This window comes from Phasianus colchicus, chromosome 1 (genome assembly GCF_987193195.1).
Source record: "Phasianus colchicus chromosome 1, bPhaCol1.hap1.1, whole genome shotgun sequence".
In the NCBI taxonomy this organism is placed as follows: Eukaryota; Metazoa; Chordata; class Aves; order Galliformes; family Phasianidae; genus Phasianus; species Phasianus colchicus.
In genome coordinates this window covers 139,156,655-139,177,707 of record NC_143436.1, presented here as the reverse complement: position 1 = coordinate 139,177,707, position 21,053 = coordinate 139,156,655, and the positions used below count along the sequence as shown (strand labels likewise).

At 36.9% G+C, this 21,053-nt stretch overlaps 1 protein-coding gene across 6 annotated transcripts in view; it reads left to right on the top strand.

Annotated features, from left to right (window-relative positions):
* ATP11A (ATPase phospholipid transporting 11A) overlaps positions 1–21,053 on the top strand; it is a 121,800-nt gene that overhangs the window by 43,479 nt on the left and 57,268 nt on the right. For all 6 annotated transcript variants that reach the window (XM_031613779.2, XM_090128611.1, XM_090128594.1 and 3 more), the window contains exon 2: positions 14,541–14,663. In XM_031613779.2, the coding sequence (XP_031469639.2) occupies positions 14,541–14,663 (123 nt within the window). The remainder of the gene's footprint in view (positions 1–14,540; positions 14,664–21,053) is intronic.

Genomic DNA, 21,053 nt, shown 5'->3' with positions numbered 1-21,053 from the left:
TGTACTCTTATGCAGAAGCCAAACATGCCTCATTCATTCAGATTATATGTTTTTAATATGATTACAGAATGATATTTCACATCTTCTTGGCTTTTTCTTTCTCCAAAAATGGGTACAGAAAATTGATTTCTGATATAATGTGAACTTTACCTTCAGAGGCCTGAGGTTTAGAATAGAATAAATAATAGGATAAGGTCTGGAATGTTTAGGCTTTACAAATGGTTGTTAATGAAAATGACTTGGTATTCTATTAACTCCTGGTGTCTGGTTTTAGACATAGAGTCCAATTACCTTTCCTAAAATCACCTGAATTGTTGTGTTTTTGTCTGGAATTTTGTGCAACAAGTAAAACTTCTATCTGAAAGCTGTTTGATCTAAACCTCTGCTTAGAGTATGTCTAGTTTTGAAGTTTGATTTAACTTTGATGTAAGATCACATTGCTCAGTGATTCTGTCATGATTTGCGAGGATCTGTGAATATGGAAATAGGACTCGAAGTACAGAATTACTATGGCCACATGTTTTCTAAATAAGAAATATTTGCAGTACGTATTATAGTATAATAGTATTTGATACAGACACTATTTCCTAGATGTGGGAATAAAAATAAATAAATAAATATGAAGCATGACAAGCTAGTTTTAAATTCCTCATTGCCATTCCTAGCCCAGTTGTGCAGCAGCTGAGCATTTGCAATTTTGGGTTCTGTTCCTTGGACTGGTTCCAGGAATTCCTGGCCAAATCGGAAGAGACAGACTGGGGAAGGAGCCTGCACGACTCTTTTATGGGAACAGATGAGTTATATTGAGCATAACAGCTAAATATTTAAAAAGAAAATCAGTCTACTGAGTCATTAAATGATAACACTAAGAAAACAAAAAAATATTTTCTCTGTTGTTTAACTATTTCTTAAGTACATATACATTTTATGAAAAATGAATGTTGCTGTAGGGAAAAAATGTGATAATAGGTTATTTTCCCCTCTTCACAATTACCTGTTTTAGACTGTGATTTCTTTAGCTTTTCTTATACAGGAGATTAAAATAGATAATATCAATGGTTTTGATTTATTCTGCAGTTGAAGTAGCATTTCTTCATTTATATCTTTTTTTTTTTTTTTGCCCCTAAGATAGCTAGAGAATATCCATAAGCCTGATTTCCTCTAGACTTGGTTCTTTAAGGGCCTGTGAGGAGCTGTCATATCTTCAAGTACATTTGTGCTTTTCTTTAAGTTCATTTAAAAAAAGGTCTTTTGTGTCAGTATGTACTTTCTGCTGGGAGTTTACTTCTGATAAGGGTTCCAAATATATAGGACTTGAGAGACTACCATCCCTCTGTGAGATGCTCTTGGCCAGTGTTGGTTTTCTTGAGTCTTCTGTTGAGAAAATGATGTATTTTGGTGGTTTTTTTCTTCTTGTTGACCAACGGAAGCAGTGGTAGATGGAAATACCAGCCTTCAAAATCTGAGGAAACGTTTCTTTAGTTCATTATGTCTTACCAGATGTGAATTAAGTTGTAGGGTACACTTATGGGGGTGAGCAGGAGGCATTTCTCAGATAGCTGGAGCCTCTAGGGATTTTCATAGCAGAGGATATCTAACCACAAGCTTTTTTTTTAACAGGGTGTTGTATTTTGACAGCTCACCTCTACCCCTCTGCACATCAAAGAGATCACAGCAGTAAATCAAGGCCTAGAAGTAGATGCCTTCTCTTGTTTTTATGTGCTTTTTTTTTCTGCTGAATAGAAACCTCAGAAGGTTGCAACATCAAAAGGATTGTTTAACCTTTTCTGTGTCACTGAATGGCAGACATGTGGAGGTTGAGATTACACTTATCGTCTCATCCCAGACAAAGCTATATAACCTCCTTTGCCTTTATTGTCAAAATCATTGCAGCTCAGAACACATTAATCTCAATGTACAATACAATTCCAGACTTCCTAGGGAAGTCTTTCTTTAGAAATATCTTGATTTTCCTGCATGAAGGACACAGAACAGTCTTGATGTATTGACGGTGAATGCAGACATTTCTTCTCCCACGGATGAATAAAATGAAATACTGGAAGTATCAAAGGCTTGTTTTCCATGTTCTCTAATTATATTGACATCAAACCCTATGGCATTATTTAGGAGCTTGCCTGCTGAGCTATAGATAAACTGTTGCATTATAAAATGTGATGTGGCCACAGTTTTTTTTTTTTTCTAAAATAATAATTTCTATCTCACAGTCTTTAGGGTGACCTTAACCTTCATGCTTTGAATGCACGTCCACAGATCAGGCCAGTCTCTTGGCTTCAGGAATGGACTTGTGGAGAGTGTCTAGTCAAACAGTTCTGCTCAAAGCAGGTTGAGCAGATTGCTTGGGGTTTTGTCCAATAAGATTTTGAACATCTCTAAGTACAGAGACTCCTCAGCCACTGTAGACAGCCTATTTCAGTGTTTAACCACCCTCACAGTGTGACAGTGTAAATCATACACTTGAGATTTTAGTACTTCAGTAAAATCTGACTGCAGGTTAAAAATAGTTCCATTTTCCTGTTGATCATAGTGTTTAGTCATTACTTTTTAACAAAATTAAAGATGTGCGGGTGATAAGCAGTATTAAAAATTAGGCCAAGCCTTAATTTTCAAGCAGTTTAATTTTCCCCTTTCTCCTACAAATAAAACCAAACTAAAACAAAAAGTGCTTTACATCATAAAACACGAACTTGGGAAGAGAATAGTAAACACTTGTTCATTTTTTTTAAATAATATGCAGTATGATATGCAGTACATCAGACTTGGGGGAAATATCTTAGGACCAAAAGATGAAAATGTTCTTTGTGAATAAATCAATGCCATACACCTGCTGCATGTATTAAAAATGAATGCTGAAGCTGTGTTTGGCATTAAGCTTGGGAATCTCTGTGATCTTGGTAGCCGTATGTCATCCACTTCTGTACTTTCTTTCAGGAGACAGTCGTTGGCACGTGTACTGGAACCTTACATCAGATGTGCTGAGCATACCATATTCACCTTGTTACGAATTTCTTGGTTATCATTAATGCTTTTATTAATAGTATTTTATAGTATGGTTTATCTATGTAGGCTTACCAGTTATTGGGAACCAACTTGTGCCTTACATATCACTAAAAAAATATATGTTGGAAAAGTATTATACCTCACCCTTAGAATCATAGAGATATCTGAGGTGGAAGAGACCCTCAAAGGTCATAGAATGGCCTGGGTTGAAAAGGACCATAATGATCATCTAGTTTCAACCCCTGTCTAGTCCCTGTTCATAGCAGGACAGTTGGGCATCGACAATTAGATAAAGTTGCTCACAGCCCAGTCCACCCTGAGAACTTCCTTGCTGTATCAGAAGCTCCCCCTGAGTTTATTAATGATATTTTAATTTAAACTTTACCTAGCATTCATCATGGACCTGTTTAAGATGTTTAAAACTGGAAGTTTGTGCTTGACTTTCTTATGTCCTGTCTTAATGTATTGTAATGTTTGCTGGTCAGTCAGGAATTGACTCAAGATCCAATTCAGTGACTGAACTTGTTTTGTATAAGTTTGACTGTTAAGTGGCTGGCACTGGTTTCTGTCTAGTCAGATTAATATTTTTATTTGGTAGTGTAGACTAGTTTTTTTGAGAACTTCTTTACATTTTTCTGGCAACATATATGGCAAAGTAAAAAAGCTGGAATATAAAATACTCGTTTTATATGAACATTTAACTTACAGTACTGCAAACAGTAGAAAACAGTTGGACTTGTTACCGTAGAAGAGTCGGTCCTTGAAATAAATCTTTTGATGTTTGTGAATGTAACAAGTTATGAAACCTCATTGTACTTGACATTGGTCAGTTGCAAATCCTTAAGGCTGTTCTCTGAATAAAAGTAAATATTTAAAAATCCAGTGCATCATAGGAACTTTTAAGAAATATTTAATCTTTGTGGAATTCACGTTTTCACTGCACTTGAGGAACAAAGAATTCTAAAACCCTCATGAGTATTGGTGTCAAAAGTTTTTATGTGTTATGAGTAGGTTTACTCATGATCCTCATGCTAACACCCAAGGGTGATGAAAGTCCTTTAATACCATGAGTTACTGATGGAAAAACAAGAACGCTATTTTTAAGTTTTAGTTATATTGTTCTAATGCCTATTAGTTTAAGAAAACTTGAAAAAAAAAATCATATTTATGTGTGAGATTGTACCAGATATTATTTCACCAGCAGCATCTATGTGGTGGTAGGTAAAACTGTAAAATAAAACTTGTGAGTCTGTGCTTGAATCAACACATCACATTTTCCCTTAAGTAGTTCAGCATAGGACTTTGCTTGGCAGCATTGCAAGGAATGATTAATATTTTATATTGCTTTAGTGTGCTGGAGTTGTACTGGAATACAATTGTATGGCTGTGTTAGAGTTTGAACTTGTCAAAACTCAAATAGCTCCAAGTAAATGTTTCAGTAACCTTTTTAGCCATTTGTATTTAGGAGCATTTCTCATTCCCAAGTAGGCTGTGTGCTTTGTTATTCACTGAAATCCGCCTAACGTGGGGTTTGATGCTGGTACACAGAACTTAAAGTAAGGAAATAAAGAGAAATATTAAGCAGCTTCTAATGATAAATAATTAACCATTTGACATTCTGAACTGTCAAGTTATTTTTGTGCTATAAGTACAAAACTTGTTCAAAATGGAGTCATGATAATAAAATCACATTAGGATGTGACTTAAAGTAGCTCACAAAATCAATTCCACATGAGAGAAAGTGAAGTAAATAATTCACAATTTATAGCACAGAGGATATGGAAAGCACGGTTGTCCATAGTAAAACTTGTCCAATGTTGTCATTTTAACTCTAATCTTGTCATTTTAACTAATGCCAAGGTTTGCAGGCTGTCAATAGACATACCAGTTATGAGGAGAGAGAGAGAAGACATCATTTGTATTTTACTTCTTTACTTCTGTGGGTATTATTTAGGCATTATTTAGAGGCAAAACATTTGGAACTGAATTAAATGAGCAGGATCTTCATTCTAAACTTAGCAGAATTAGCAAGGGTCACATTTTGGCTAAAGGTTTAGGTTTTTCTGTATAGTTATGGAAAAAATTAACTTGTACTAACAGCACCAATGTAATCATTTGTCCTTTTCTTTGCTTTGCAAATTTGCTTCTGAGGAACTTGTGCTCACTTAAAGGAGAGTGGCATTTCTGTGAGTGCTGCACTGGAACAGGTTGCTCAAGGAGGTTGTGGATGCCCCATCCCTGAAGGCATTCAAAGCCAGGCTGGATGTGGCTCTGCAACCTGGTCTGGTGGTTGGTGACCCTGCACATAGCAGGGGAGTTGAAACTAGGTGATCACTGTGGTCCTTCTCAACTCAGGCCATTCTATGGTTCTGTGAGTGTTTGAACAAAGAACGGGCAGATAAATTGACTATTGCATTTACTGTTTGCTAAAATCCTTTTGAAGAACTTTGTCATTTTGGCCAGTTCTGATTATATTGAAATGAAGGCTGATGGTAAAGTAATTTACTGCTCTTAATTTAAACTGTATTTTTAGAATATGTCCTCCTTGAATAACCCAAAACTACACTAAGAACATCATTTAGTGGCTTTTAGTTGTCTGATGTTATCTGTATTGTCCCTGTATGTACTGTGATTTAGGAAAGGCTCATGGCAGGTACTTTTTTCTTATTTTTTTTCTTAATTGTTTTATCTCCAGAGAAAACAGTCTGTATCTGTGAATTTTATTTTTACTCATTCAAAAATAAGTAAGAACCACTGCTTGCCTCCCTCCCTCTCCTGTTTCTTTATAATCTGAGTTCATTAGTTAACATTCTAGTCAACATCTACAAAAAGGGAATGAGAGAAGACCCAGGAGACTACAGACCTATTAGCCTAACCTCACTCTCTGGGAAAGTTATGGAGAAGACTGTCTAGAGATATTGAAAGGCACTTAAAGAACAGAGCTGTTAATGGGCATAGTCAATATGGATTCATGGAAGGAAAGTCCTGCCTTAGTAATTTAACCTCCTTTTATGATAAGGTCATCTATGTGATGAAGAAAGAGAAGATGGTGGGCGTGATTTTTCTGGATTTCAGTAAGATCTTCCTTCCTGGCATCTGTCCAGAGAAATTGTCCAGCTGTGAGATAAACGGGTTCACAATATGTAGGATGGTGAAATGGCTCAATGGGTTGAAGAGAATGGAGTTACGTCTGGCTAGGAAATGTCAGCAGTGAAATGTCAGCAGTGGTGTTCCCCAAGGCTCAGTTCTGAGGCCAGTCCTGTTCGACATTTTCATCAATGATCTGGATGCGAGACTGGAGTGCATCCTCATTTTTGTAGATCATACTAAACTAGAATGCTGAGTTTTTGACTCCCTGGAGAGGTTTTGCAGAGAGATCTAGATAGATTGTAATATTGGGAATTCAGCAACACCGTGAAGTTCAAAGGCAAATGCTAGATGCTGCTGGAGAGCAGTTTGGTTGAAAGGGACATGAGGGTGCTGGTGACAGCTGTGTGCCCTGGCAGCCAAGGAGTCAAACTGCTTTTTGGGGTGCATAAAGCACAGCAAGGACTGGCCATCAAAAGAGGTGATTCTTCCACTATATTTTGTATTGCATGCAGTTCTTGGGCTCCACTGTATAAAAACAATTTTAAGGTCCTTGAAAACCTCCGGAGGAGGGAAGGCAGCAAAGCTGGTAGTAAGGCTGGAAAGCTTGTCCTATGAGGAGTGGCTGAGGGTGCTTTGGTTGTCCAGTCCGGAGAAGAAGAGGCCGAGAAGCAACCTCAGCTCCCTGAAAAGGAGAAGCAGAGATAGTTGCTGGGCTCTGCTCCTGGGAACTGATGGCAGGGCAGGAATGGCACAGAGCTGCACTGGGGGAGGGTCAGGCTGGGCACTGGGAAACATTTCTTAACCACAAGGTAGATCAAACACTAAAACAGGCTTCCTGAAGAGATGGGTGATGCTCAGTGCTCCTCAGTGTTCCAAAGGCATTTGGACAGAGCCCTCAACAACATGCTGTTGTTGGTCAGCACCAAAGCGGTCAGGTGGTTGAATTTAAAAGGTCAGCTTTGAAGGTTCCTTCCAATAGAGCCATTCTGTTCCATTCTGTCTTAAAAATTGTTGATCCATCTCAAGTGGTTCTTGATGAATTACTGGAAATAGATCTATTTTCTGGCAAGCAAGATGGTAAAATTACCCACCCATAGATTCTGAAGTATCTATGAAGTACTCTCTTTAAAAGTATGTTTACAGACACTCTGAGTTTTGGCTGGCAGGGCAGTGTGGTGTTTAGTTACCTGACAGGAAATAGAATTGTTCTTGTTTTGTAGCTTTTGATAGCAACAAAAGAACCCGTAAGATTTGCCCACGAAGCTGAATTTGTTGGTGTGGTACTACTCTAGATGTAAACTTAATTTATAATTTATAAGTGACAAAGCTACAGAGTATGGTATCTTATGTGATACTTTCCCTTCTAGCTTCTCTTATGGTTCTACTTAGTATAGTTTTTCTCATTTGACTTTCTAACTGCATTTGAGACACTCTTGAAAGGATTTCCATGTAGTAGTTCTTCCTGAATGGGGTCAGGGAGATGTGCAGAGAGGCACAGCATTTCTCTCTCTGCTGTGGTATCTTACTGATGTGCAGACAGCAAGGAGCAAAATGTGTCAGAACCCTTAAAGCAGGAGGAAAGAAAAAAATAAAGCAAAAGCATCCATTAATTAATGTATTTTACAGGTCTTTTTGCCATCATCCCAATAATTCCTTGAAACATGTTGAAGATCACAGGTGAAAAAGACAAGAATTCTGACTGTAGTCTGTCTGCTATCCATATTGCTATCTTTGCAATATTGTTTCTCTTCCAAATCACAGGCATCACAAATAATTACACTCAGTGGTTCAGCATATAAACAAAATTTGGAGTTTAAATTGAGCAATTGTGAAAGATCTTACTCTTGCTTGAAAAACTTTTGGTTTGGATATTATATATTTGAAACAGAAATTCTGTAACTTTAAGGGGGTCATTACAGTGATCTGCGTGCAAGTGCAAGGTCCTGCACCTGGGTCGGGGCAATCCCAAGCACAGAAATAGGATGGGCAGAGAATAGCTTGAGAGCATCTCTGAGGAGAAGGTCCCCAACAGAAACAAGAGATGGAGCTGTTGAAGCAGGTCCAGAGGAGGGCCACGAAGATTAGGGCTGGAGAACCTCCTCTATGGGAAAGGCTGAGAGAGCTGGGGCTCTTCAGCCTGGAGAAGAGAAGGCTCCGGGGGACCTAATAGCAGCCTTCCAGTACCTGAATGGGCCTACAGGAAAGCTGGGGAAAGACTTTTTATGAGGACATGTAGCAAAAGGATGAGGGAAAATGATTTTAAACTGGAAGGAGTTGGATTTAGATTAGGTATTAGGAGGAAATTCTTTACTGTGAGGGTGATGAGACACTGGAACGGGCTGCCCAGTGAAGTTGTGGATGGCCATTCCCTGGAAGCATTCAAGGCCAGGCTGGATGGGGCTTTGAGCAACCTGGTCTAGAGGGAGGTGTCCCTGCCTATAGCAGAGGGGTAGAATTATAGGTGATCTTAAAGGTCCCTTCCATTCCACCATTCCTTCAAACCCGAACCATTCTGCGATTCTGTGTTGTCATCTGTACAAGTGGTGTTCAGTTAAGTGTGGCATTCTAAACTAAAAATGAAAGGAACATGACTTTCTACAAGGGTCTATATTAAATTATAATTGTGCAAACTAGTATAACATCATTTGAGTATAACTGTATTAGAATACTCTCAGAAACCTTTTATTCTGAGTATGGTGCTCAAGGAGGCATGATCTGGAAGGAAGAGAGAAATCTGTATTAAAATGTTCATATTTTGTAGAAGCTGGAATGTTTGCTTTGGTGAGAACAAATGTTCTCATTTATTCTAACCAGTGAGGAACTTGGAGGAAATGTAAATTTTCTTTTTTCTTTAGAAGTAGTCTGCTTTGTAATATTTACAGAAGGATTCTGCTTTTTAGGATTTACAGACCAGCTCTGTCTTTAAAATGTTGCAGATTTGATTGGATCTGGAATGGTTAGGTAGGAATTTGTGCTTTGCATCACTGTTTCCAGAGGGAGATGGTTGACATTTACCTGTAGAATGGCCTGGAGTCAAGTAAAAAAGAGCAGGTACTCGGTATACTTGGTGGGACAAGAAATAGATGAGATTGATCACTAACCACGAGATGTTACGGTGTACGTTAAAGAAGTTAGTATGCTTAAGAAAATAAAAATGAGAATGAAATATTTTTTTCACTTCATTGAATTACATCTACCTGAGAAACTAAAATCGTTTTTTCTCTTTACTGAAAAAAAAGTTGGAATCTTTTTTTTAATCTTTTTTTCAGTGGTTACTGGATGGAATGTATCCAGTTATACCAGAGCAAAATATTCTACCTGTAAAAATTTTCTTCGGCTTTTTGCCATTATTCTTCATGCAGATTTCAAGTGCTGATAGCTGACCAGTGCCTGTTATCCTCTAATACTTAATACTTTACAGAGATGAACAGTTGTAGTTTTGGTGTGCAATTTTAACAATAGTTTTAATTGCACTGTTGAGATAAAATAGTAGCGTTTTGTTGAAGTACCCAACGTGATGCCATTCTTTCCTCCAGGAATGCACAGTGTTTGTAGAAAAATACTTTTAGTTATAGCCTTAAGTGAGCAAGGTTACAAATGATGCATGGAATTTACTGCTAGCAAATCTATAGATAGTCTGCGGTCTGTTTATAACTCCTTCCGAGAAAGCATTTAGCAAAAAAGTATGAGAGAATGTTGTTCAACAAAATATATTTACAGCCTGACCAGTGGAGATCTTAGCTGTGTTTTCAGCTGTGCTTAATGCATTATGAACCTTTTTTAGTAGTGGTTGTGTTTAATTTATTTGAAGAGTGAATATAATTTTGAATCCAGGTTTGTTTTTTCCAATTATGCCCAAATTAGTAGCTCAAGTGGAATGTCAGGAAGTGTCATTCAGTACCAAACTGTAAGTTGAATGTGTTTACTAAAAATACTTGGAAAGACCTGGAATCTTTCAAGGTCAGTTACTTTTCCAGAACCTACACACTGTAGTGACACCCTTGGTATGCTCAATTTTAGTTAATGAGCTAAAATTATCTTTGAAAGGAGCTGAAACAACAAACATTGACTGGATAATCATTTGTAGTCTATCATGTTGCTTTTATTTTTATTTTTTTCTTTGAGAAGTTAGAGGGCATCTTCAAATTAACCACAGAGAGCTGCTTGGAAGACACCAAACAACTGCCAGTGTCTGTCTTCTTTTCACTGTCATCTGTTGAATATTTACCCCAGATAATGCATTTCTGTAAAAGTTTAGGTAAGAGTAGTATGAAGGTGAAGCTGGTCTCAGCTTAATTTTTTTTTTTTAATTCAGAGTAATGAATATTTGGGTATTCCCTTCCAGTTTATACATGTGTTAGGGTATAATCCTGTTAACACCTCTGTTTAGCATTACATAAGAATGACTTAGTCTATTGCTGGTCTTTGCTTTCTTTGTTGCTGACCTTGCTTGAAAGCATAAAAGCTAAGTAATGCTTCTTCATTGATGTGCCAATGAAACTTGGTCTCAGTAGGCTGAGCTTTATACTATTAATAGAAGCAGATAATGCTAAGATTTATTTCTGATTTCTTCCCCATATCCTTAATGGGCTTAAGTAATAGAACTCAAATAAAATAATAATAAAGAAAAAGAACATATTTCATTATACTGACAGCAGCATCTGATTGCTTTTTTTTTTTGAATTACCCTGGTGTCATTCAGCAAATGATCTCATATAAAGTACCTGAACAGCAAAAGAATTTTTGATTCAAAGTGTTCAATATTGTAAGTTAGCATTACTAGATGTTAAAATGCTGTGACTTGATTTCTATGGGCTGTGTGTTTTGTGATATACATCACTGTTTTCCCTTTTTCTGCTTCACAAAAGTGAGGTACCTTGTGATCTTACTGAATAAAGCACTTCACTTTATGTACTGGAACCTGCTTTAGCAGGAGGTTGAATTCAGTGATCTCTAGGGCTCCCTTCCAACTCGTACAATTCTGTGATTCTGTATAATATTGTCTCTACCACAAAATTTTGTGTGTGGCCTTCGAGTGTTTAAGAGATTTAAAGCTTATGTCAACTTGCTGAATTGTGTACAGCGTGTATGTTGTCCAATTCCTGTCAACACGTTGAAATGGAAAATTGTTCAGTGTTAGTTAAGCTATGTATGTGGTGACTTGATCACTTCAAGATAAAAAGTAGGTCCAGTTTAGCTAACAGAAGAGTTTGTCTTGATTTTTTTTTTTTAAGTTTAAAGTAAATTCTATAGAACTTTTCTTTTTGGATGCCAAAATTCTGGTCCATGACATTAAGCTAGTTTACTTAGTAGTAACAAAATACACAGAGGGTATCAAACCTTTGCAAAGTGATGGTAGTGCAGAAGGATGCAGTTTGAAGAGATCTATCTTTTGTGCTTCCTAGCTTATAAAGTAATTTCTCAGTGGACTATTTTAACTAAGTCAGGATAATGATCAGGTTACACTGTAAAAGAAGAATGACTGAAATAAATAAAACCCAAATATATTTGAACTAAGATCTTTGTCAAGCTGACATAAATTGTCAGGCAGGGTCTGTGTGGAGGGAAGGAGAAGCTGAAGGATTTATTCTTGATGTTCAAAAATTCATGCATTGTATTCCCATTACCCCTTTAAGCATTTGTCTATGAACTCAGCCACTTAAGTGTATTAGCAATAATCTTTGTGTTTCTTTGATGTCTGGAATATCCTTAATGAAAAATTAATGAACACTGTACAATTTGCTCTACTTCTTAGGAATATCTCTCACTCCTGTGTTTCCAGAAGCACTGCTTGTCCCAAGAGTCAATAAATCATTTGCATACATTGCACGTTCAGGTGTATTGAGAAAGTAAAAATATCATCTAATAAAATGATAAAAGATGCTGATTTTTTGCTCTTGGCACAGAAGAGAGGTAGATTATGGAAAGTTTTTTTTTACTGCTTCACTTCTAAAATGTTTTGACATGCTGTAAGAATATTAGCTAGTTTTCAGAAGTGGTATGAGCATTTAGAATGGCAGTCTGCTTTTGAGATTGTGACAAGCCAAATTAGAGATGTGGGAGTTGTCTGGCTGGAAGATTAGTGTGCTTTTCAGAATAACCCACATCCTAATTTCAGGTTCCCACTGCAAGGATCTGGCGTGTGAAATGTATGTGCCCACCCTCTGAAGTCAGTGATAGAGGAGTACAGGCTATGACTAGGGCTCTGCTGTATCTTAAGAAGGGCTACCATCCTTCCTTCATGTAACTTTCATATGATATGGTTAACTAACTCCTTAAAATTACTGAGTTAGATAAAAATGTACATATTAAAAGAGCTAGGAAAAGCAAACGTCTTTTCCTTTGTTTTATTCTGTATTCTGTAATTTAGACTCTTCAGTAGCTTCTGAACATAATTCCTTTGTTTTCTGACATAAGTAAGAATTAGTATGATTTAAGGCTTTTTCCTAGCTAGTTCAAGGTGTTGGGCAGCCAAAGTTGCTTTTTGTTTATGCCTCCTTGTTTTTCTCTTAATTCACCTTACAGTTTGCTTAATGGCCAGTCAGTTATTCTGTGCCTGAGTTCTGAAGCTCTTATTCCTATACTTTTGCTTAGCATTTTTTTTCTTTCCACAAAGGAAGCCATTCATGTCACATAGCATTTATGTCAGATAGGTAACTGTTGTAAAAGTGCTGCTTCAGGTTTTCAGGGGATTAAAAGAGTTTTATATTTAAACAGTTTATAGTGAAAGTTTGTTCTTCATGTGTGGTGCATGAAACAGTGGAATGATCCCATAGAAGAGAGGCAATGAAAGAAAAGTGTATGCTTTTGGTTAAGCTTAAAAGTGAAATTTTAGACTTACAAGCCATATCTGCACTAGTAAAGTAAATCTGCCAAGAGCTATTGCCAATAAGACTGATTAGAAGAGAAGAGCTGCTGCTTTGGGGAGTGATGCTTTCGTTCCACTTGACTACTAAACTGCTTCTGGTAACTTTGGTGGTTACTTTGCCAAACAGCACTAGCGCCCATGGGCACTTCAGGGAAGTATTTGCTACACTATACATATGGTCAGAAACGGAGCTTCCGTCTAATTTACTGCTGTGGTTTAATCCCAGTGGGCAACTAAGCACCACGTGGTCACTCGCTCAGTCTTCCACAGCAGGATGGGGAGGACAATCAGAAAGGTAAAACTGCAAGGTCTCATGAGTTGAGCTTAGATGTTTTAATAGCACAAAATCTATACGTGCAAGCAAAGCAATTTGCTAATTCCCTTTGGCAGGTAGATGTTCAGCCATTTCCAGGAAAGTGAGACTGAATCACACATAACAGTTACTTGAGAACATTTATTTTTACTCGAGCATAACTCTGATCCTGTGCATCCCACCCCAATCCTACTTTGCTGCACTCCTTCCCTCCCAACTTTTATTGCTGAGGATGTTGTTCCTATAGTACAGGATAGCTTTTGTTCAATTGGAGTCAGCTGTCCTTGGCTGTGTCCCCTCCCAGATGCTTGTGCACCCCCAGGCTGCTCGCTGGAGTTGAGGTATCCCACCTTGCTCAGTGCCAGCTAAAACATAGTTGTGTTGCCAACACTATTTTCATCCCAAATTCAAAAGGTAGCACCGTATCAGTTACTGTGAAGAAAATTAACTATATCCCAGCCAAAACCAGGACATACAAAGTATACATATATACATAATTACAGCATAAGTCAGATTTTAATTTCAAATTGGTTATATACTTAAACATTTGATTTACTTATCTTTTTACCTAGCGATGGTTTCAAAATAGGGGATGCCTGGTTTTTCTGTCTGGATCAAGATATTAGAAATGTTCTTGGGAATAGTGAAACTGTGAGCTGTAGAATTAATTGGCTTATCTACAGCAAATTGTATGTTTTTATACATGTTGTAGAAGTACTAATTAAAATATAAATGTGGTGGAGTTTCATGAAGCAACTATGAGCATTTCACTTTGGCTCATCTACTTGCAGACACAGCTTTTATTAAAGAGTAAGGAATCTGAGCTGACAAGCTGAGTTCTTTCCTGGCAATCTAAGATTCCCTACAGTTGCTGTGTATCTCAGGATATTGTTATTGCTAGTATTTTGGAGAAGACAGGGCTTCTCTCTTAAAACAAAGATATTTACAAATAAACTACCAAGTTACCATTCTTCTTTTTTCAGTTATAAAACTAAGAAGTCAAAATAGTATTTTTCATGTTTTCTCTTTAAGGAAAAGTGGTGTTTGGTGCGGATAAAGAGTTCTGAGAATTTACTTAAACTTGTCTTTAGTGGTCTTGAGATTTTACAGAGAAATGCAAGGGATCAGGCACTGATGACTGTGTATGTACTGATTAGGCATGTTTAGTTACTTGAGTCTGCAACTCATCTTACTGCAGAAATACTGAGTAAAGTGATAATGACTTCTATTTTTTTTTTCCTCCTCTCATAGTGTGCTGGAGAAGAGAATTGGGTGGACAGTCGGACTATTTATGTTGGGCATCGTGAACCACCTCCAGGCACTGAAGCATACATTCCTCAGAGATTTCCAGATAACAGAATAGTCTCATCAAAGGTAGTGTTCTTTCACTCATTTGCATAAATCAGTTTAAGTTACGCTTTGTGTGCTTATTTTATTCCTCCAAGATGATCTTTCTGTACTTCCTGTGTTTCTCCTTTACCATGATTGGCAAAGGTAAACGAACATCTCAAGTTTCTTTCATAAAAACTAATTGTCATATTGCCTCTCGTATGAGTTATAATAAAATAACTCATCCCATGTTCAGTGTAGTACATAGCAAAGTCTTAGAATGAGGTTGTGCTTTTCCACAAAGGAATGAGAAAGTAATTTTCATTCGGGTTGATGCTGGAGTGAAGAAGATATTCCCAAGGCAAGACTTTGTAATTGTACATTCTCCTTTTTAATTGAGAGCATTATCTCAAAGTACAAGAAGTGTTGTGATCGATATATGTGATCTCCACAATATAACAATGTTCCCTTTGAAAGCTCACACTGACAAAAAAAAAAGCTTCTTAGAAATTATAGGATATTTATTACTCATCTAACAAGTGAATCAGTCTTAAATATATCATAAATACCAAGATTTTATACCATTTAGAAACCATACAGTTTATCACTCACTCTAAGTCTACAACTTCCTGCTTCAGCAGTATTATGTGAACAAATAAGTTTATGGTTTAGTAAGACTGGGTTGTCTTAAATGTTTCTGCTCCAGTAGCATAGAAAACTGAACACTTGCAGCTTTCTATGTTGCAGACTCCCCAGGAACTTCATGTATTGAATGTGTTCAGATGTTAAAGTTCATGAGTGCCCACCTGCAAGCCAGTTAAGAAATAACAAGGGGAATTGATTTTAAACTCAAGGAGGGAAGATTTAGATGAGATGTCAGGAGGAAATTTTCCACTGAGAGAATAGTGAGATACTGGTACTGATACAGGCTTCCCAGAGAGATTGTGGATGCCCCATGCCTGGAGAGGAGGATCCTGGCCAGGTTTGATGGGACCCTGGTCAATCTGAACTCGTGCTTGATCTACCAGTTGGCAACCCTGCCCGTGGCAGGGAGGTTGGAAGTCAAATCATCTTTGATGGTTCTTCCACCCTAAGCTGTTCTATGATTCTGTGAGTGACTTTAAAATAGCTTTTACTGGAAAAAGTTACTTTTAAGCAGTGACTTAGATTCACAACTTGCTTTTAGAACCTTTCTAACCTTGTAATCTCACAACTATATGCTTGCATACCTTAGTGGATCTGAACACTTGCCTTCCACTAATATATGGCAAAGCTGTAGTAAAAGCTGTGCTTCTCAAACTGTCTTACATTTCTTACATAAGATTTTTTATTTTATTTTTTATTTTACTATCTTTCTTCACTACAATCTTTATTATCTTTTTTCTATTTCTCTTGCAAAGACAGCATGCCTAGAAAAACAGCCTACTGTCTAAACATCTTTAATTAGATAAAATATTCAAAAGGTAACCCAGGTGGAATATAGTCAGACAAGTACAATAGGAAATCCTGTACTTTGCATATCACTTTGTGTTTTATTGCAGCATAAACACATTTTATGCAAATCTTTGTACTTGTGTGACAGTTTAATCTTGTATATTTCATCTAGAACTTACATACATAAAGCTATTGAAGTAAGATACTGCCACTGTTTTTTCAAATAAAAAGCATCCTACTTAGTTCTACAAGGTGCTTGACATCTTTTTTGATAGTGAAATTAGAAGTTTTGAGTTACTATGCTTTGTAGAGTGAGATCTTAAATGTGGTTTAGTGTGAGAATAAGCCGAAGCTTCTTGCCAACAGTTATTAAATATGTGGAATTTTAATTAGCTCAAGGAAAAGATTTTACTTTATTTTTATATATTTTCAGTTAGATGTTTGAAATATTAGATTCTTTAGTTGTCAACTGACTGTAAAAGCTTTTCCATAAACAAAAGGTTTTTAGTAGAAATATTTTCATACACAGATCTTGGACTTGTGGTTTATACGTTAAACTTGTTACACTTTAAATAAGTAATCTAAGTCTTCACTGTGAAAGTAAATACAGTGATGATTATGTAGGTAACTCCAAAAGTAATGCCTCCTATTTATTTGTATGGAAACTACAACAGATGCAAAGAGCGCAATAACACTATTTGATAGAGCAAATTCTCAGCTATAATACACTAGTTTCCAACATAATCATCACCATTCTCATTTTTGCCAACAATGAACAAGAGTCTGCATGTTGCATTTATTAAAAAATCTGCACCAGCAGAGGTGACCCTCTGTCACCACTGCTGAAGCATACCACATCATTGTGCAGACATCTTCTGTTCTGTTTCCATAAATGCTCAGCAAGTATTGATGAATATCAATTGATGCAGTTTTTTCCACATGGAGGAACTCAATAATAACCCTTTGACTCACCTGCACTTCCTTGTCAGGCTCCATCTTGTCAGGCTGCCTCTCCATTGCCATCTGTCATACAGACTGTAACAGAATATTGGTGGAAAGGTTCAGACTCTACTGCCATATCACCAGCATCTTCTCTTATACCGTGAGCCAACATAATACAATGGGAAATATTACTTTTGGAGCAGCCCTTGTTTTTTAGGAGGAAGTAGAGTTTGCAGAAGTCCTTTATACAGATACATACTTTTTACAGTATTGTTCCTAAGAGTGCAGAAAGTTCAACTTGGATTACAATTGTCTTGATATAGAAAATTTCTCTTGCTATCTTACCTTTGCTGTCCTTTGCAAGAAAACTTGATTATTCATATGTTCTATCTCAGATATTCTGGGTAAAGTGATTTGGCTTGCATTGATTCTTGCTCTGTAATCTAGCTAGCTCACAGCCTTTCACTCTGTCCTTCTTACCGGCTCCCTTAGAAGCTCTCTGAAAAAATATCTACCACAGCTTAAGACAGACAGCCTTCAACTTACTGAAAAATAATGAAAATATATTGAAATACTATTGAAAAACAATATTATAATCAGAAATTCATAGTTGTTAAAGTAAAATACATACATGCAAGCATGCTATATAACATTACCTCAACCGTGAAGGGTATTTCCTTAGTTTTTCATCAGTAGGACAGACAGTAGTTTTCAGCTGTGGTTTTATAGGTCTTTAATGCTTAAACAGGAAAGATGATGATTGCATTTCAAGGATGAGAAACCTTGAACTTTGAAGTAGCAAATTCCACCAATTTAAGACAAATTGAGTTTCTAAAAAGAGTACCTTAAAGCCATGAGGAAATCTCATCAATTGGACTATATGCTCCTGTATTAACAAATGTCCTGTCATAAAACCCTGAAAAAATATGGGCACTTGAAGTAATTGGAAAAGTCTAAGGTTTTTTTCTTCCAAAGGTAAACTTCATGATGCTGCACAAGAGGTTTCCTGGTGTCAGCAAGATGATAATTTGATTCCGGTACAGGGGGATATTTCTTGTATATTGCGTTGTCACTGTGGAATGTGGTTAATGCTCTATCTGTTTCATGGCATATTCCTGCTCATGAAAAAAATGATCTAGACAGACACTGGGCAGACAAAAATGCTTTTTTGATTTCATATGACTTTTAACAACATACTGCAGAAAGTCTGTGTCAAATTAATAAAAAGCAAAATAATTGTTTTAGCTTGTGTATGCAATTAGCTTATGTTCAAAGGCAGTGATCTTTGTAAGGTAGATTCTTACATGGTTCTAGTTTTTAACTACTTCACCTGCATGGACTGTTAGTCTTTAATGTAGCTGTTGTGTGTCCTTTTTTGAACTTATATGGCAGTGATGCAACTGTAGTTAACAGAATTTGGTAGGGAACGCCTTTTGTTCCTTCTATTTCTGAATTGGGAGAACATCAAGTTTTTATCAATTCTGCTTCTAAAAAGTGATTAATAACAAAGTAACTAATATGAAACTTCCTTAAGGGTTCATACTTCATACTTTGTGCTCAGGGTGTCCCAGGTAGTATGCCAATGGGTATATATATAAAAATATACGCATATATATATATATATATACATATACACACACACACACACAAATACATCACATTATGTAGAAGTGCCAAACCACTTAATGTACTGTCATGGGAACTGCTGAAGTCCTACCTAGCACAGTATCTTGTCGCCAGCAGTAGATGTTTAAGGAAGGAAGCAATAAGTAGGCGTAGAGTGATACTTCTCAATAGGATGTTACTATTACAGAATGTTAGGGTTGGAAGGGACCTTAAAGCCTAATCAGTTCCAACTCTCCTGCACTGGACAGGGACACCCTCTGGATCAGGTTACCCAAAGGCCCCTGTAGCCTGAGCCTGAACGCATCCAGTGCAGGTGCATCCTCAGCTGCTCTGGGCAGCCTGTTCCAGTTCTTCACTACTGTCAGTATTTGTTGATTTGTGATTTAGCCAAAACTGATGACTTTACATTTAATACATGAGTTTTCAGTCTGAATTTCTTGATTATTTTTTGAAGCCACATGAATTTTTAGAATAATTAATGCACAGTGAAACTTCAGAAGTACTAAACTTTCATTTTGAAATTCCTACTTCCTAATTTTCCGTGATGATTGCAAGTCCTTGAATCTGAGAGCAACCATTATCGTTACTATCTTCTTGATTATGTTAGTGATCTTCTGCCATACTCTTTCCAGCCTGAACAATCTTAGCCTGTTCAACAATTCTGTGCAGAAGTAGTTCATACATCTGGTCAGGTTTGTCTGTATCTTTTCCCAAGCTTTGTTAGCATTTAAATTGTGAAATGCACAGGCCATTCAGTGTGTAGGCTAGCTATGGATTTACCCAGTAGCATACCTAATTTTTTCTTGTTTCATTTTCTAGTAATTTCCAGTGTTCCATTTCCTTATTGTTGATTTGCTATTTCTGTATCTTCATAGAACTGCTGTATTTCCAGGATTTTGTTCATTTGTAGACAAAACAGGGGTTTGGAATTCCAATTCTAGTTGAATCAATGAACTAAAGAGTAATTGTGTGTATATGTATGCCTTTTTTGAACAAAGGAGAAGGTACATAGAAAAAAAAACCGGCGGGAGCTGTAGGGAATTCTCTGAGAATGTGCTTAATTGTAGCTGCTTACTGGTTTAGAGACAACATGCAGAATGAATCACAAGAGACAAAACAAAAATTCAAAGATTCCAAGATAGATACAATCTGAGTGAAGAAACATCAAACTTCCAGTGTGTCAAACTGACAAAAATACTGGGAACACTCTGCAGGGAGATGACATTTTTTCTGTACCACCCATAGAAAAAGCTAGGTTAGAGAGATTTACAGAAACTCTGGGTAAGCATTTTGTTGTTTTCAGTCTACGGGTACCTATTGATATAGGTAGCATTTTGCCTTAGTGAGCCTGTCTAGCTTCAAACTTTCATGTCATAGTTTCATGAAGGGAAATTTGTACAGCTATGAAAGATACTGGTGCACTGGCATAACTGGAAGCAGTGGAGTTCAAGCCTCCAAAAGGTTGATGCTGAAAGCAGTAGGCTGAGATTCCCTGAAATGCAAGGCTGATTCTACAGTGGAAGCAGAACTGTTACTTGAAGAGTTTGCATAAAGATTTCATTCAATTAAATGGTATGGTTATGGTATGAAATTATGAAATGCAGAGTTATAGTACAGCTTTATTTCCTTTTGTTGCTTTTTAAGAAGCAATACAGTGAATTTTAGATAGCAAAATAACACTATCACTTGCTACTTTGAAATGCTATATGGCTATATTCACTGACCAGAAGTGCTCCCATTTTTAGTTTCACAAATAATACTATTGTCTGTTACTTGCTTGTTTCCTTGGGGCTTCTCTTCAAACACTGATCCAAACACTGATTTGTATGAGAATAGCCTGAAACAATAATATTGCATGTTGAGAGTCCTCTGAGCTGAAAGCACAATCTTAGTTCCTTTCAGTGCTAATCTGATTAATTGTGAGTCATCTCAATCTCAGTGACTAATAGTTAGATAAAATTAAGTAATTCTGGCATTTTTGAGAGGATACTGTGGAAATTTTTCCTTCTTTCAGCAGAAATTTGTGCTCGCTTCCATGCAACGCTCACTTCTAGCATCCTGTTATAAAACCACAAAGACTGGAGGCGGTGAGGCTCTGTTCTTATTGTTGTGCTACATTTGGAAGAAATCTTAATTCTGAAGCTTGAGAAAGTATTTAAATACTTCCACCACGACTTGAAACTCAGAAGAGACCTGGGCTGTCCCAGACCTCTCCAAGGTCATGGTTTTTATCTGTAAGGATTTGTTTGATCTCTATGAGGACATGACACAACAGCTTTAAGTTGAGGAGTTCAAACACAGCCCTAAGCATTGGCATTTGAAAGTCAAAAAAGCATCTCAAGCCCACAGTGTGTGTGAAGCACAAATATTTGTTTAGTGCCCCTTGTGGTGCAGAAAAGACAGACTTCAGTGCATATGGGAAAGGCACCAGTG